This window comes from Phaethon aethereus (assembly GCF_964289735.1).
Source record: "Phaethon aethereus genome assembly, chromosome: 6".
Lineage (NCBI taxonomy): Eukaryota > Metazoa > Chordata > Aves > Phaethontiformes > Phaethontidae > Phaethon > Phaethon aethereus.
This window is the reverse complement of record NC_138580.1, coordinates 9,723,823-9,741,868: the sequence shown is the minus strand read 5'-3', so window position 1 is coordinate 9,741,868 and position 18,046 is coordinate 9,723,823. Positions and strand designations below refer to the sequence as shown.

General features: G+C 39.4%; 1 protein-coding gene across 4 annotated transcripts in view; it reads right to left on the bottom strand.

The window, feature by feature from the left end:
- Positions 1–416: 416 nt before the first annotated feature.
- DPP10 (dipeptidyl peptidase like 10) overlaps positions 417–18,046 on the bottom strand; it is a gene marked incomplete at both ends in the record, with an annotated part of 564,196 nt that continues 546,566 nt past the window's right edge. For all 4 annotated transcript variants that reach the window (XM_082001551.1, XM_082001552.1, XM_082001549.1 and 1 more), the window contains 7 exons: positions 417–554; positions 2,031–2,104; positions 3,541–3,613; positions 3,702–3,760; positions 4,435–4,534; positions 8,883–8,937; positions 10,522–10,716. In XM_082001551.1, the coding sequence (XP_081857677.1) occupies positions 417–554; positions 2,031–2,104; positions 3,541–3,613; positions 3,702–3,760; positions 4,435–4,534; positions 8,883–8,937; positions 10,522–10,716 (694 nt within the window). The remainder of the gene's footprint in view (positions 555–2,030; positions 2,105–3,540; positions 3,614–3,701; positions 3,761–4,434; positions 4,535–8,882; positions 8,938–10,521; positions 10,717–18,046) is intronic.

The window sequence follows — 18,046 nt, the reverse complement described above, 5'->3', positions numbered from 1 at the left end:
CACCTTTTAAAATATTAGTGGCCATAATACTTATGATAGGTTGTGCATTATGCAAAGATGAATAAAGATGTGCATTTAAATTAAAAAACGAGCAACCACTTACAGAACCAACAGTGAGGCTTAACATAACAAACATGCACTAACCCTACACTTATGCGAAACTAAGTTCTTCCAGGAAACTGTAACCAACTGTTGACCTTCCACAAAGGTAAAGGTTTTGTCCCTTGGTAATATGTTTGGACTTTGTAGTTGAATTCCAGTTTATTAGCTCATTGTCTGTAAATGTGCTGTTCCACTGCGATATCCTTTAGCTGCCCTTGAGCTTCTGCAGAATCTGCAATCTTACAGTCACTTTTATTTAAGGTTTTATTGAGCCGCAAAGTAAGTCCCCTTCAGTACCACACAAATAGGCTTCCTTATTCATCCTCTTCAGGTTCCTGTGGTAAAATTGGTGTCTCCTCCTTTAAACAAGCACTAAAAAACCCAAGGACTGTGCTGTAAAGGTGATATTTGCTTTTCTCAGAAGCAATGTTATGACCTTCATCCGGGTAGATCTAGCAGAGGAGAAAGGAAAAAAGTAAACAGTTTTTAAAAGGCTTTTCAAATATTTAGGGGTCTATTTTTCTTTCTCTGATCTTCAAAATGCTTTAGATGACAACAGGATGATAACATTATTTTTATGGCATCAAGTAAAACTCAAAGTAAAACTAATTCTCTTGGAATTTGAGCTTACATAAAACAACCACTGCAGTGGGATCTGCAGAAGTGAAAAAAATTATTTTCTCAGTCATTGTGCTTACAATCATTTACTTAGCTGGCATTTTCAATAGTGTCTAGGCATCCAAATCCCATTATCGTCAATCAGGATTAATTACCTGATGCTTTTCGGGACCTCTCAATATCCCAGATTCTATGTGTTCAGTGAACAACCTTTTTATTCATCTTCCTATCTTATCTAAAGCCCATCATCTCTCTCTCCTAGGGTGGATGTGGGCATTTTTATCTCTTAATGTGAATTCCACTGGAAATTTCTCCCAAGTGAGGCTGAACAAAAATTTGCAGGCTGAACAAAGAAATCCAGGCCACAGGATTTTGGACAAGAGACTTGTGGTGGCTTGAGGCAAAAAGCCTCAGCTGCTTCCTCATACTCAGGTTATCACAAGGTTGCATGAGAACGGTTCAAGAGGGCTCTTTCTGAGAGACCTCTTTCTCCACAGACCTTCACACCACCTCAGCCGAAATCACAGGGACAACTGGAACAGATCCTACCCCACTCAGATATCATACATAAAGTCCTTTTCCGTTCATAAGTGATGCCAACCCCCTTCTTACCACCTCCTCCCTGGCATGACCTCACACACTTCAGTGGAAACTACAGGTTCACCTAAGGTTCACCTAAGGTTGAGGTTTGCAATGTGTAACATCCAAGATACTTGGAGGAGTGACCTGAACCCACATTGTCTGAAATATTGGAGAAGCTTTAATGCAACCAGAACCCCCAGCCAGAAACATCCACGTACTCCACGGTGGGTCACGGGCAAGTCTGCTCAGCAGCAGTACGCCCTGTTCTGCTCTCCCCAGCCTGCCCCTCACTGCACCTTCACCCTCCCTACGGCTATGGAGAGAGGGGACAGCACTCGCCTTTTTGCTGCCTTTTAATAAATTTAAATGTTGAAAATAAGGGGAAATTAGTTTCATGTGACCCAAGATTTTCTTCGATAAAAAGGGACTAAAGTAGTGGTATCTCCATATTATAAAGAGTGCATATGGATTGTAAAGCGCTTTGTATAGTATAAGATAAACAGGTGGAAAAAAGAAGGATGAGAGAGAGGAGAAAGAAGAACAATAAGAAGATATGCTTCTTGATGTCCATACTAACAGTAAGGAAAACGGGATTAAACTGAGTTGTAACTTCAAACTAAGGTAATACCAGTGCGTTGTGATGTGGAGGGTTCCTTCTCTGGAAAAAAATAGCAATATGAGGTTAAATGTTGAACTGTGTTTATAGGAAATGTCACAGCTGCACATACCTGCATAGTGTAATTAACTCCAGCTTTTATTAGATGTTTAATTAATTCCGCTGAATGCTGGAAGTGGACTTTAGCTGCAAGACAACAACATTTGGATATTATTAGAAAAACCTAAGCTAATTTGAAATGCTTACCTGTTAAACAGATTTGACTGAAAACATTTCCAATCTCTACCGGGTCGGAAGTTGACTGACTTTGTGGTCGGAAGCGCACGGCCCCACCGGTAACAGCGATGCAGGGGGTAGCAGGGGAGGTTTGGGAGAAGGAGCTGGACGCCCCAAGGGAAGCCATGCTTTCCAGGCACTCCATGAGGACTCCTCTCTCCACCCTTGATTTACACACACTGTGATAGTTTAGAGGTGTGTAAAAACACTCTGTTCGAACATCATGACAGTTTATAATTGTGTTAAAGGAAAGCACATTGCATTTTCTACTGCTTGCACAGGGTTATTACAGCCCATACTTCTTTAGATAACGGAGTTTCTGCAACATATCAGTAACTTAATCTTTGCCTGGTAAAAACGGGCAACTTTATTACCATGTCCTAACCCTGCAGAGCTCAGGCTGCGAGCGGGCTGGGCGGCACCGCTAGACGTGGCACGAAGCAAGGGCAGCAGGCAACCGAGTCCCGGCCCTGAACACGCGCTACCGCTCGGGCACCTACCCGAGCCCCGCTCCCCTCTGTGCCGCGTTCAGAGGGGCAGAAATTGCTGCTGCCTTTACAGTCAGCAAAGCCCGAGACCCAGACGGAGGGGTCAGAAAGTTTGTGCCGCCCCACGTTCAGCAGGAACGGCCAGGGAGAGAAGAAAGCCCGCGCACCCCTACGGAGGGGCTCGGTGCCGCGCCGTGGTCTGTGCCTGAATCAAGGCTCGTTCTTTCCATCTACATCAGTTAAGAAAGTTCGGAAAAGCACACTGCAGTTAAATTTAAATCTGTAATTGGAAATTAACTCTTGATTGACACGTCTTATGGTTCCATTTAAAGTGCTAGAACTTGCTTTGTTTTACTCATTCTCTGACTTAAACCACTGCTAAAAGTATTGGTGCTATTTAAAGGTTCCCTATAGCTTCAGCTTCAGATGCTTTTTGTACTAATGCAATCACTACCTTGTAATTAATTTGCTGAAAAGTTTAACTTCCCATTTGGTGCTGTACTTCATCAACCGTACTGATAATTCTTTCTTCAATTGCAGAATCTTTATGACTTTAAAATACCATTAAAACTGTGTGTTGTTCTATTAATAATTCATATAATATCTTTCACCAGCAAGATGGTGGTCCAGAAGATTTAAAAAAATCAGAACATGCAGTACCTAAATGGTACAAATATTCAGCAAAGACAAGTGTCATCAGTTTAGAGTTAGAATTGATAATTGAAATAAAATAGAAAAACTTATCGGAGCGATAATGAAACTAAAAATGTACTTGCTAGGTGTGTGCCTAATCTGTCCGTGAATGCCTGCCTATTAAAAACTCTGACTCCAAATGTAATTGCATCTGTAAATACTTACTATCAGCTGTCCCATGAACTATTAGCAAATTCGTTTCTTTTAAACCATGAAGATTGTGTAATACGCTGGATGCCTAGCAAACAAACACACAGAGAGGTGTAACTGAATTGCATTTTAAAAGTAAAACTGTCATTTTAAATTACTTGTTTATGCTAACTTACCTGATAGGTATTTTCCTCTTTTGATGGAATACCAAGATATCTTTCTGAAAAAGCTGATGCTGTCAAAGTAAAACCAAAACCTTGTGAATTCATCAAAATTACTTCTATTTTAAAACTCATCAGCTCTGACCTAGAGTCTAGAGATGTTCTTTAAGCTATTAAGTCAAGAAAGAGATGTTCATTTAAAACCAGAATGTACCATTTAAAATAATATTTAAATGGTTAACCCCCACTCCCCCCAAAATCCCCAGATCATTAAAGTAACCTGGTCTGATTTCCTGTGTACCACAGTCCGCAGTCCACAGCCTCTGCCCAACACTTCACATACAGAACCAAATATCTTGTGACTGAACGATGACATGGTTGGTATTGTAAGGAATTCACCACTAACCTTAAAAAATTGATTCCTCTTAGAAGTCTTGATTCAGGCTGATCTACCTAAAGGATTCTTAGGAAATGGGGTACCTGACTGAATTTCAGTGGGAAGTGGGAAATGGGAAACACGCGTCCTTTGCAAAAATCAGTGGCGTTAATAATAATGTATCTGTTGCACGTTCTGGTAAATTGTCCCAGTGTTAGAAGCCCTGTCATTTAAAGGAGAGAATGAGACAGTGAGGTGAAACCTAGTTGATATTGGCACATTCTCTGACCCTAGTTAAAATGAACAGAAGTTCCATGAATAAAAGATGGTTTGAAAAGGTGATCACACAGGTGTAGGGCAGGGAATACTCACCATACAACTTCATATCTGTAATTGGTGCCACCACAGCTCCACACTTGAAGAGCCGTTCACTGGATTTCAGGATCATTGATGTAATGTAGCCACCGTATCCCTAACAATGGAAATGATATTGAGATTTTTGTTTATTCATTTCTTTTTAGAAACAATAAAGTTAAAGGCGATTGTGCTAATCTGATGGAATCACTTTACAGTATGTATTTATATCTGAAAGAACTGCTTTAAAAGGAAATGCGAGCCTATAGTTAAGAGTGAATAAAGATCTTGTATGTCCTGGTCATGGTCTTATTATGGTCATGCAATTAATAATGATTAGTATATTTCCGTTTAAGCTCCATATTCCATCATGGCACACTAGACTATAGTTACTAAAAGATTTGAAAATTACAGAAAAAAAACCCAACACCAAAAAACAAAGGTAAGGCTTTTAGGAACACAGCCTAGACAGGAAGATATGTACTCAGTTTTTAATATATTTAATGTAGATAAATTTACTACATTTAATATGCAGATATTTTAATATATTTAATGTAGATATTTGTAGGTAACTAACCAGGACACACTGAGCATTTTGCTGACAGGACAGACAGTATGGGTGTGCAGGAAACCTGTGAACTGACTGCAGTCTGTCCCTCCCGCTGACACTTAAACCTTTACAGATTGAATCCTATTGCTATTGAAGAGGTTTCTGCTACAGCATTGTCAAATGGTACGGATCCTGCACTGCTTTTGCAGAAGCAAAAGCTGTTTGTAACCTTGCTCGACACTATGCTAGTCTCTGGCCAGAAGAGCACCCATCAAGCGGCTGTGTTACAAAGCAAGGAGCACAGGTGGCATAAAGAAGCTGGGAGAGATGGGGCAGAGGAGGGGGAGCTCTCTCCTTGCCTCACCACATTTATCTGTCCTTATGGCAACATCTCTTCATCATCTCCTCTGCAAAGTCTCCAATACACCTCCCTGGGAAGAGTTGTGACAGAGAAGAGAGTTGCGAAAGCCTCGCTTTGCATGGAAACGTGAAAGCTTTAACGTGAGACCACATTTCTTTGGAATGACCCTGGCAATCCCCATCTGTACACCTGTAATCATTCTAGACCCACAGAAAATGAAATTCTGAATTGTATAGTCTGGGATCAATGATTTTCTCATATATTATGGGCTCTTCAAATTTCTCTATTTGCCATCTTTGTTCTTCTCAGAGTTGGAAAATTGACTTTTGCAGGTATTTTGTTGTTGTTGCTTTGTGTTTGGCACAACACACTTCAGGAAGAAGAAATTATCCCATGACAAGGGAAAGAAAAATCTAAAACACCAGCCAACTCAAAAAAAGAGTATTGTGTATCAAATGCTCACAGAGTTTTCTCATGGACTTTTTTGAATCTTGCCTGCTCCTGTTCTTCATGTCTAAATACTTAATGAGTAGATGAGTTGACTGGAAGAACTGGAATATCTGAAAATCCTTTAACCTTAGCTAAGAAAAATAAGCAAAGCGGAGTGTTCTTTGGAATCAACTTACTATAGTAAATCAACTTACTATAGTAAATGCGAACAGACACACTAAAGGAAATACAGAATAAGACCTAGATTTTCAAGGGAGCGTGAGGAACTGAGTTATTCCCTTCCCATAGAAATTCCAGCTCAGGAGACCAAGAGCCACCAGAATTGTCCGTGTACTGGAGTAGATTTCTCCTAAGAAAGGATTTCTGCGTGGGCACCAGTAACTTGTATAATTCAAAGAGTTTAAGAGAACAGCAGCTTTCCTCTGCCTCTGGGTCTCTACTTTTGCTTTTTAATATTCTGTTTGTGTCTTTCCCAGTAGTTCCACAGCACAATTTTAATCCCAGGATAGCTATTGCCAGGGTATTTATTATTTATGCCTTGTATTCATTAAGAGCTTGGTTTAGTTCTCCTGGGAATTTCTTGCCTTTGTTCTTGTGCCCTTGCTTCCAGCCAGGCTTTCCAGGACAAAAACAATACACAGTGAGATCACAGTTTTAGAAGCACCTCACAATGACAATGCAGAGACTCGTTCCTGTGTTCTGATGTAAGGATATATGACGCCTCACTCATCAGTAGCATTTCTGTGCTTACAACGCAATTGCCGTATTTTCAAGAAGCTGGCTGGCTGTGAAGTTGCAACTTATTTTCGAGCTCTCTTTCTACTCCCATGGAAAAAAATGCAAACTACATGGAAACACGCTTTGCTGTGTAGCCGTTCAGAAGGGCCCTTGGATCACGCATCACTTGGGCTGGTACCCCTCACAGAGATAAGCAAGGGGGCACTGGCTGATTGTCTGGTGGTCAGGAGTAGGTATTTTCCACGCTGTGCCTTCCTGGACAGCCTTCTTACTCTTGTGCCTAGGTCACATTACCGATTGCTACAGGCATTTTCTTTCTGTGTGGTTCTAAAACCTCTTAAAGAGCTCCATGACAATGTGCATACGCCCAGCTTTATGAGATCAGCATTAAGCAATTCCAAAGCCATCTTACTGCCAAGCATAGTGTACGTTCTATTTCCATTCAGTAAGCCCAATTAAATGCATAGAAAGAAAGAAAAAAAAAAAAAGAATTTTCCTATCATATTGTTGTAGATAGTAGAAAGCAAATTTTTAAATTTCCTAAAAATCTTCTTTTAAAGATTTTAATTGACTCTAAAATAAGCAAAATGGAGGGAAATACAATTAACCTTAGGAAGCTGTTAAATAGACTTTTTTTTCCAAATTCTAAAACTGACTTTTAGATTTTATGAATTTTTGTCTGACAGTAGAAAACAACTCTGAGGTTAACTTGGAAAGGGTGAACTTCCCTGAATTCAGAGCAGCACTGAAGCTTGCTGAATTTCCCATTTTTTACTCTTTGCTTTCTCACATTTCCACTTCTCATTCCTCAGTCTTTCTTTCAGAAAATAAATACAGGAACACCATCATCAATAATATTTCGTAAAAGAAAAACAATTTTGGGGGTAGCCTTTGGCAGATATCTAAAACCATGTTTAGATGTATGCTCTGGTAACTGTCTCATCACATCACTGTTAGGAAAGAAGATGCTGCTGAATCTCCTATAGAAAACAAGTGGAAACTTTCAAGTAGCAATGAAAACAATTTCTGAAGTCAGAAAGAAGTGAGCAGTTTGGGGTGCTTAGCGATTTCATTTCAGAAATGACATTTTCAATCATTTGTGGGAAGAGGATATGGAGAAACGTAGATGCTTATATGCGTATGTACTTTCATATACATTAATAACAGGCACTAAAACCTGAATAGAAATGTGTGCCACGATCAGCTGGTGGGTGGTATCAGCCCTACTTATACATCTTTGGCTGAAAAAATCTCTGGCTGCTGCCCTACAAACCAAATACTGCGTTCAATGCTACTGATATTCTTGCAACAATAGTTTCTTTAGCTCAAGAAGTGTGGCAGGAGCTCAAATCTTTGAGGAAGGTCACTTTCATGTGGATCGCTAATAATAGTACTTCATTTTCACTACACTTCAGAAACATTAATAAATCCACAAAATTCTACCACGCAGGAGGTAAATATCAATATCTTCACTCTGCATTCAGACAGACTGAGACAGGCAGGTTAAATGCTTTGCCTGAGGCCATGGAACAAGCCAGCAGCGGAGGGATGGGAACTAAGGGGTTTCATAGTGGAATGCACGCTGCTCTTATAACTGATAACTGGTGGGTTTTGTCTAGGTATTTGACCATGCCTTGTCGTTGCTTTGAAGTCAAAAGCACAAAACATCTTCACTTTTAAGAAACACTTTTAAAAAAATAAGGTTGCACATGCTAGTTCATAGAAGTAGCAATTATGTGGTGTTTCTAATTGCTGTTTTTTAATGGACATCAGTAAAATGCTATTTAGTTTGCTACTAAAGGTTAAGCCTCTGCCTTGTTCTATCTCATACCAGAGGCAACAACATGCCACACAGTGAAGCCAGCTGACAAAATGGCAACAGCGAGATTTCTAGCAGATGGTGCAAAAAGGAAGTTATTGACAGTATATAGGTTGTAACTCAGCTAACTTCAAGGGTCAGTAAGACATTCAGATGTAAAAGTTGTATTAGAAGGCCATTGACAATTTGACTGCAGCACAAATGTAAAAGTGTAAGAAATAAGCTTTCACAAAACCTAAGCCCGTATTAAAAATTTCTAAAGCAAGCAGATGTTTTTAAACAAATACTTTCTCCTTCAGATTCTGAAATACAAATACTGCAGTACCGTAAAACTGATCTGATTGATCTGATATCAGAATGATACACATTCTGAGAAAAAAGTTAATATACAGAACATACAGTAAATTACGGAAGGTTTTTTTCCCCTCTTTTAATAACTTTCAATAACTGAAATTGCCTTAGGAAAATAGATAAATATTTTTGTTTATGAACTAATAGTATTTTCTTAAAGAATCATGACGATACATCCAGTTATTTTTGCACATTACCTTTCCAAATATACTCAGCCTCTTAGGATCAATGAAGGGCTGTTTCAATAGTGATCTGCAAGGAAAAAGAAAATTTTTTTCAATTTGGTAAAATGGTGAATTTTACTTGTTGAATCTACTATGTAAAGAAAATTATTTGAACAGTAAGAAATTGTCATACATGCAGATCAGGTAGAGAAACAAATTACACCAATAAAAGTATTAATGCACTTGGAAATGTGATTTGCTTTCTAATTCCTTCTCTATATGGCAAACAGTTGGTGTTGGGCTCATCTCAACTAACTTGAGATATCTGAATTTGAGGATCTTGCCTGAATTGCCCATTTACATCTGCTCTTCAGTTAAAGGAAAGAAGAAAGACACCCTCAAACAGTCATTCTTTCCGACCCATGTTGGAAACCTCTCTCAGTCTGGGAAGAATCACCCTCCAGAAATGCCAGGATTTTCCACTGACTAGAGCTTAAATGACCGGCTTTGACCAGGTGTCTAGTTTTTCAACAGCTAAAGGAAGATAGGATGAATGCAACTTCTTGACTCTAGATAATTATCTAAATAATTAATTCTCTCATCAAGGCCATGAATCAGCAATGGTGAATTTCATACAGAAAAGACAGAATAATCTGAGGGCAAAATCCAACTGCTTTTGAGGAGACAAAACCAGCCACAGAACCTCCTCTCAGCTAAGGGCAGCCTCCCTTTTTTCCCCACGCAGTGCATCCAAAACAAATCCAGATGTAATTTAGCCTAAAACGTTTTAGTATTTGAGCAGAGAGCTCAGTTCTCACAGCGCGGCGCACGGCCTGCTTCTGATGGCCCTTTCGCAATGGTCACCTTGAATTGCTCTGCTCAGCGCAGCCCATTCCTGACCAACATGAACACTAGGAGCCCTATTGCCCAGGTATGTCATGTCATGTCAGAGACAGTTGCCAACTCACGCAATGGTTGAAGCATCAACCCCTTTCAAAAGAAGAAAAAAAAAAAACCCGTCTTAAAATCTCTTTCCTTGAGAATCCCTAGAAAACGTCCATCCAGACCTTGATATTAGTCATTTTGACATGTGCACCCTGAGTAAAGAGTTGTAGACAAAGCCATGTGTGATTACTCCACAGATGGAAATGACTCTTTTCTGCAGTTGGTGGAATATATCAGTCTAAGAATGATAATGCAAATGAGAAATAATAAGCATTTGCCCAAATTTTGCTCTCATTTACACTATTATAACTCCATTTGCTTTGTATGATTACTCCATAGCTCTGTGGTGGAAATGAGAGCAGCATCCTATTGTATAGGCCTAAAATATTGCAACAGAAATGTAGTTAAACATTAACATGTGCACTACAAGAAATTTTCGTAAGGAATATAGACAAATACGAATTAGCTCAGATGGCATATTTAGATTGTACACGGAAGGATAACTTTATCAAACAGAAGCACCAACACAACAAGCAAACACATCTTTGATCTTTAATTTGTTGTTTGCAATGAAAATATTATTGTTTCAAAATTTGCAACTGCATTAGAAGTAAACATTAATGGTATTCACTATGCAAAGAAAACATTCTAGGCAGTTTCAGTTCAAAATGCTAGTTCATCAAAGTGGAAGCAGGGTAGAAGAGAAGAAAAGTTTGCACATACGTACTCTACGGCTGCTATTTGGTCCTTCACTTCCACTGATCCTAAGCATCGGTGGACCTCCTGTAGAATCTTAAGGCCTTGAAATCCACTCCCTCTGCCATCAAATCGAGCTACGATGACATTATCAGAGTTGACAAGCACTGAGTCCCAGTCAATGTGAAACTTATCTGTAACCAACTGGCTGCCTGGAGCTTCATCACTGCAAATACCAACACATCAGACACAAACGAAGACTATTGACAATGTGATGCACTTTGCCGTTCTCCGACATTTTATTTAACCTAGATGGCAGAGTTCAGTCGGTTATACAATCCTGTTGAATTATTGCCAGTTCCATCGATACCATCACATTAGCTAGTGCTGGTATCCCTGCAGTAGTAGTACGCAAAATAATTCTTTAACTTTATAACCACTATGTTGCCGTGTTGCCAATACCTGAAAATACTTTATAGAAAGAAACAGAAAACTAAAGCACGTAGTGCTGCTTATAAGTTAATAAAGTGAACAAAAAAGCCCCATAATCACTAATGGCTAGGTCAGTTCTGAGATGGCTCATGGAGGATTTGTTAGTCACACTAACAGACAAAAAGGAAAAATTCATTCGGTACCCTGATTATGATTTTGTAGGATATGTAATACTATTAAGAGGAATGTCATCGTAGAAAACAAAAATAATTGCATTATTGTATCCTTGAATGGATTTTTTGAAATAGGGTACAAAGACGACTAAAGTACACGTTGGAGAAAATTACATTTTCTCCATCCAAATTCATAGCAAGAAATGGATGCAGGCAGGAGTGATAAGTTTATTTTATGACTTTTAAAAAAGGTGGTTTACAGCAGAAAAGGTGGAATAGAATGGGAGAATGCAGTTTCTAGAGGAACAATAAGCATTTTCCTTTGAAGCCAAATATATTATTTTCCTTCCAAAGAAAATAATTTTTTATTAGTCAGTTTTAAAAGGGAAGCTTGTCATTATTTTTCCCCCAAGATAAACACAGAATAAGAGAGCAGGCTAGCATGAAGTTGTACAAAATGCAAAGTACTTCTATCCAGGCTGCATCCGCCACTTGAATGCAAATTAAAATGTAGAAGTGCCTGTGCTGGCTGTATAGAAATTAGATTGGACAGTGTCTGTGGGAGTATCCTGTCTAAGGTGAAAGAAAGATGAAGACAGAAATTATTATTTTGCCAAAGAGACTTATATAAACCTGCGGGGAGGAGAGAGAGATAAAAATCTCCTACAATAACCACTGTCTTATACATACAATAAGGTGCTGAATCAGTATCTAGCTTTGGCTGTGGATAACGTAGACCATCTTCAAGGTAATCGCTCTATTAATTAGCGAGCATATGATGAATCCATAAGTTCTCAAATTCAGTCAGACCTACCCACATAGTTGCTACATCATGCACTGAAATCAGAATTACTTGGTTACAGACTCAGTCACAACACGTTATGTTTGATTCACTGTTATCTTGTGCATCAAGTTTATGCTTGGCTTTATGAAAAGAAAGGAAGGGCATTTTTTTGTTTGCTTAACCAATTCAGTTCAGATTACACTAACTGCTAACAATGCAAAGCAATGAATTTGGAAATACTAATCGTCAAATGAGCTCTGCAGATGACACACAATTCAGAAGTATATTATCATTATTAGTTACAATAAGAGCAGGAGCAGAACAATTCTTTCGATTTATGCTTATTGTACAGAGCACGGTTTTCAGAAGCACTCTACATTGACATAGATGTTTTCACAGAGCTTTTACCACTGCTTCCAATAATATCAGCCTCAGACTAGTTATAATTTTATTTTAGAGTTCTTCCAACTTCCCACAATAAAATGTCAGAAATATTCTTGTCTGTCTAGGTATCTTTCCAACAGTTTAATGTAAGTGAAAACATAGTGAGTCAGCCTGCTTCCCTCCCACCTAACATACGATCAAAACAAATAAGTGTTTGCATCTGTTTTATACGTATTATATATCTAAGTTATATATACATTATAAATGTATGTTACATATCTAGGCACTTAGGAATAGGGGAAGAACCGTTACAGCTGTAAGCCTTTCTCTATACCAGAAAGTGCTTACAACCAAAAATGTGTTTTAAATGAAAGATGATACCCTCAGATCACTTTTCTATTAAGAAAGGAACAACAGACAGAACCTCAGCAAGATTGTCAGTGGGTGAGAACTGACAGTGATGCTTTCCCAAGCTCTTCTTTGGAGGGCATAGCTGGGCTACTTTTAGGCTCAGACTTTAAACACTATTCATCTTCCACTCCTGCATGATAGGTTGTTTGACGTATTGCTTTTGTAAGCAATTTTCCAGTGGCTAATTTATTTCAAGAATGTCCATATAAGTAGTCTATGACAGGCATTGAAAGCCATTTCCATTGAGGTACATGTCAAAATTCCCATTAACATCAAAAGGTCTCTTTAGTCTTCAGCTGTATAAAATGATACTGATTACCTGAGGTGTGCTTCTGTCCTCCATAGAGAGACAGCATATATTCTATGCACCATTCAGGCCCCACTTTTAACCTTTTAAATGGGGCTTCTGCAAGGTATTAATCCTTTATGCAAGTCTGAACATCACCCTCAGGGCTCTGAAACAAAGCAAGGTTGTCACTGCAGTGCAATGATAGATGCAAAGTCCGATTTGTGGAGTTTGTCCTGGGATTACAGCTATCTCAAAGGTCAGTGTTTGTTTTAGGTTTATCGCTACTTACAGCCTAATTATAATTAACCACTGTTCAGTGGTACCCTCTTCATAGAATCATTTCTTGACCCCACCAGTAAGCCTGGCAGGAAGCCCCTACCATTTATGCTTGGGTGTGATACAAATGCAGAAGTCTTCCTCCCACCTGGCTATGGATGGACATATGGGAACCACGGACTAGCCAAAGCACTACAGCCAAATCAAAGCCAGCAGCGAAACGGCTATGCGAAGCTACAGCCTCTTCAACACCCCTCAAGGGTTCCTTGTGAAGCATCATCTCCAGAGTCAAACAACGAGAGAAGAATGATCAAAATGAAGAATATGCCTAATTCTTCCCGATTAATTTTTTTTCCTTGTGACAGCACTTGCACTTTCCCTTTTTTATTTTTGCTCCTGACTTTCAAGGTTCAGCACTGCCTAGTGTGTGTCTTTGACAGTGACTACGCTCGGATTATGAGTCCACAGTGGCAGCACAACTGCTGACGACTCAGGCACGCTGCTGAAGTTTGCCACTGATGTAGCATTTAAATAGACAGAAGCCATCAATAACATACCAATACCAGTGACCTTAGTGAGTAATTCGTATGCTTCTTGCAAGGCGGTCACATACATCTCAGGCTGTCTGGAAAAAGGGGCAGCTCATTGTAAGTTCATATATTGCTGAAAAGAGAAGAATCTGTTCTTTCAGATTCTATAAGCAAAAACTTAAACTAAAGTCTCTGTTCATGACTTGAGCTACAGCCTTCAGGGGATAAGATGGTGTTACCAGAGAGGCTGTTGCTGCTGTACTCTCAGCAATACTCCTCTGCCACTCTGCTATCATGACTGCAGCAAAATTTGTTCCAGGTTTTGCACCACTTAAAAACTAAGCGGTAAGATATTAAATAGGAATTGTAGAAGTTATAGCGCTGACCAAGCGGCGGGGGGAACAATTTTAAAAGACACATGGCAGATAACTGCTATCATCACTGTTTGTCAGTACCTTTCTATTTCTGCAAAACAGTGGATTTGATGCAGCAGACGGAAAAGGTATCTTGATAGCAAATATGTGAGAAAGACTACAACTCAGAGGATAAAATCTATGCAAAGGAATATCACTGATAAAAGTTATCTTTTGCTTATGGTGAAACTGAGTGGGGAAATAGCACCATTTTGCAAAACTGGTGTAATACAAAAATCCACTTCATTTTCAGATTTCAAGAGCATCTCTTTCACAAGCATCAGCTTTCAAGCACACCCATCATTACTGGTCAAAAATCAGGGAACCTGAATAGCCTCAAACACTGAGGGCAGAAAATTCCAAATGTTTTTTCTCTGTTCCTATACTCTGTTTACATATAGCAGACTGTGACTAAAAACAGAAAGTGTGTTTACAACTCTTCCCTGCAGATATGGCCAAAGAAATTAAAACACACCACCAGAAGTGATTCCATTACTAGGGTGGAATCATGTGACAGACAGGATTGAAGTAGACAGCACAGTACAAAAAAAAAAAATTCTTAAAATATCTTTCTGAAACTCTTGAGGCTGAAGACTTCGAAAATGCCATTTTGAGAACAAGAGATGCGACACTGTCCTGCGTCATCAGAAAAGGAGGTGAAGTTTTTAATCTCCTCTTGCCTTTTTCTAGGGAAGATTAAATGAGCATTTTATTCATGTAGTAAGATGTGTACTGCTGTGGGGGAAGTGGGGATAGGGGAGGCTGAAAGGATGGATCTTAGCTCAACGATTCCCCAGGCCTTTTCTGGGGACAAGACTGAAGAGAAAGGGCGTGAGCAGGTCCATCGCCGCCCACAGCATCAGGACCGCTACTGTAGATGAAACAGCTGGAGTAACCCTCCAGTCTCTCCCTCTTTTAGCCTCAGCTAAATCAGTTCTCCCTCTAGGCCCTGAGAAGTATTACAAAGTTCAAAGAATGGGGAAGAATAAAAGAGTAAAAAAGACAAATACTTTGATACAACAGAAACACAATGGAGGAGTAAAACACCGCCACACTCGGCAGAGGCAGGATGAATACAGGCATGAAATGGGTGGCTTGCAAAGCAATTAGTGAATCAGTCACATGACTTTGGGATCCCCCAAAAAGTCAACTTTGCAGCTGTTCTACAGAGGAAGAACTCATCAAGCAAAAATGCCTTCAGGGACGTGCCCCTTGCAAGCATATTGCAATCAAAGTCGTGGAACCCACCACATATTTTTACAGTTCACTATGTAGCCAAGCATTGCTCCTTCACTTGCACCAGCCGCCAGTTAAAACGAGTAGTATCCTTCACAACAAATGAAAGGGACACAAGAGAGCTGTCAGTACACAAACTGCTACCTACCTCAGATCACAAATATTTTGCATTATGCCTGTCTACATTTCTTCTAGTCTTTTAATGAGTTATTCCTGAAGCTGTAAAAAATCTTCACTTCCAACCCTCCTTATTTTCCTACCAGTCCCGAGAGCGTGTTAACTGGAGGCATAAGCAGGTTTGATTGCTTGGTCAAGGCCTAAAACTTTCATCATTTCAGTACCAGGTGAAGTGATTCCTGTTTATTACCAAAATATAAGAAAACAAGTAAAAAAACAAACAAACAAACAGAAATCTCTTGGTGACAACGCACTGTTCCTTTGGAGAATAATGTGGGTTTTTTCCCCTCGAAGATCAGAACACTCTCTCCACTGATTCAGTTTTACAATACCATACATATATGGACATAATGTATCATAAATACATATTGGACAATTTTAAATGGCGTTAAATAATAAATGCTGACATTTAAGATACATTACTACAGATTTTGAAGGAATGAGGTTAATTATGTTCAAGAAAAAATAAAGAATGATCATCACCTCTCATTTTATTATCCAGATTAAATGCCAGAGTCTTTACTTAATCATTTCCTGTGCGTTACCAAGGAGTGTATCTTCCAACTTTTTTAATGAGCAAGGTGAACCATAATGAGAAAATCCAGGATCTGAAATTTAAACTTTGATCTTAATTACATAGAAAAGAGATGATAATCACTCTTTCAGGCAATTACTGTACACCTCTAATCTATAGCTACATTGTATGTATTATATCAGAAGGAAACCGAGTGTGAAATGTATTAGTGGTTTAGGAGAACAAATGGAAGAAAGGAGAGCGTTATAACCTATTTAGCATTTTATGGCCTATGCATCACAATTCTGGAAAGAAAAATAGTGCCAGACGACATAACTGGTTTCTGTATGAGACCTATCTGTTAGACAGTCCAGCCATAGTCTGACATGAATTTTAACATAGCAATACAATGATCTTCTATTTGAACGTTGCAGCATGCTTTGCAACTGCTAATGGATGAACCTTCACAAAATCCTTATGATGAAGGTTACAGGATATTCAGGGCCCGGTCCTTCGGTTAAGCTTGGGTCTATGTGGAGCTGTACTGAGTTCACACCCAGGTTTCACACCAGGACCAGAATCCACTGGTCCAGGATCCCTTCCAGGATTCAGCCTTAACACTCAGACACCTGGGTGCCATGTCCTGGGAGTTCAAATTTATCTACAGGCACCCTTACATGAATACAAGAGCCTTATTATAGTCATGCAGCTTTGAAATGGCTACTAGCTTTCAGTGATTTGAAAAAAAATCTACCAAATAACACCAAGCTTTCTCCCCCTTATCTATTTCCAAATTCTGTTACTGTAATCGCAAGCCTGTTGACCCGGAGAGCACGTTAACACCACACAGAAGCAGCTGCTGCTGACAAAAATTTACAGTAGAATTCTGAACCTCAGCCATCAACAAGATTCTGAGTCGGTGAAACCAGCCACCAGGCACAAAAATCCTGCAGACAGGGACGAGACCACACAGGCGAACCAGATCCCGTCAAAACATAAGACACAGGGGAGAGGAATCTTCTCCAGAGGCCTGGAGAGACTCTGAAGCAACCACCGCGGCCAAACAGCCGGTCCGAGCCCATTAGGCCTCAGATGCCATGTTTAACCTCCAGCTTAGGGGACAAAGCCCACATGCACTGAGAAGCTCATACGCGCATAACGAGGCATTTAATTTGCACTGTAGAGACATATTAGGCGAATTTCAGGTTTAAACTCATATTCTCTCTTCCTTACCATCCTTCCTTCCTTCCCTCCCTCTCTCCCTCTAGTTTTCTTAAGTCCTTCTCAAATTGCAGTACTACTGAGATGGAAAGCAAAAGCCACTTCATATGTGGTAACACTTCGCTTTTCCAGATACATATCTTCTCTTTATACTCATCCAAGCCTATGTTGCCTCAATCAAGGTGGTGTATAGGATCTTCTTTCCAAAAAATGGACATACAATGAAACAAACATTCTCACCAAGGACGTCGGTAAGCAATCTTTTTCAAGCTTTCAATAGCTGGAATATAATGATAATTTTATCACGGCTGAGAACGTAAGCAAAAAGTAGGTGCAGCTGAACAATATGAGAGGCAGCACTTATTATCAGCCACTAATAAAATTTCTGTCTAACACTACTAGCAGTAAGAACAGGGTGTTTCTCAATCAGTCCCAACACTACCACTCTGGGACACAGGAAAGTCAAATATCTGGGAAATGATACCATATATACAACTAATCAATGTTTCCTGTAAAAGCTACATGTTCTGCTTGGACCTGAATACTTTTTTTTTTTTGAAAGAAGTACTTCTGATAATGAAATAAACCTTCAGATGTCAATCTGGAGTTGTATGGGTCAACAAATACCCTCTGCACAATCACAGATTTCCAGTTCTTTCTCAAGAGCTGGTCAGAATTTATTAGGCTCAAATAATCATCCCACAAGGGAACATCCC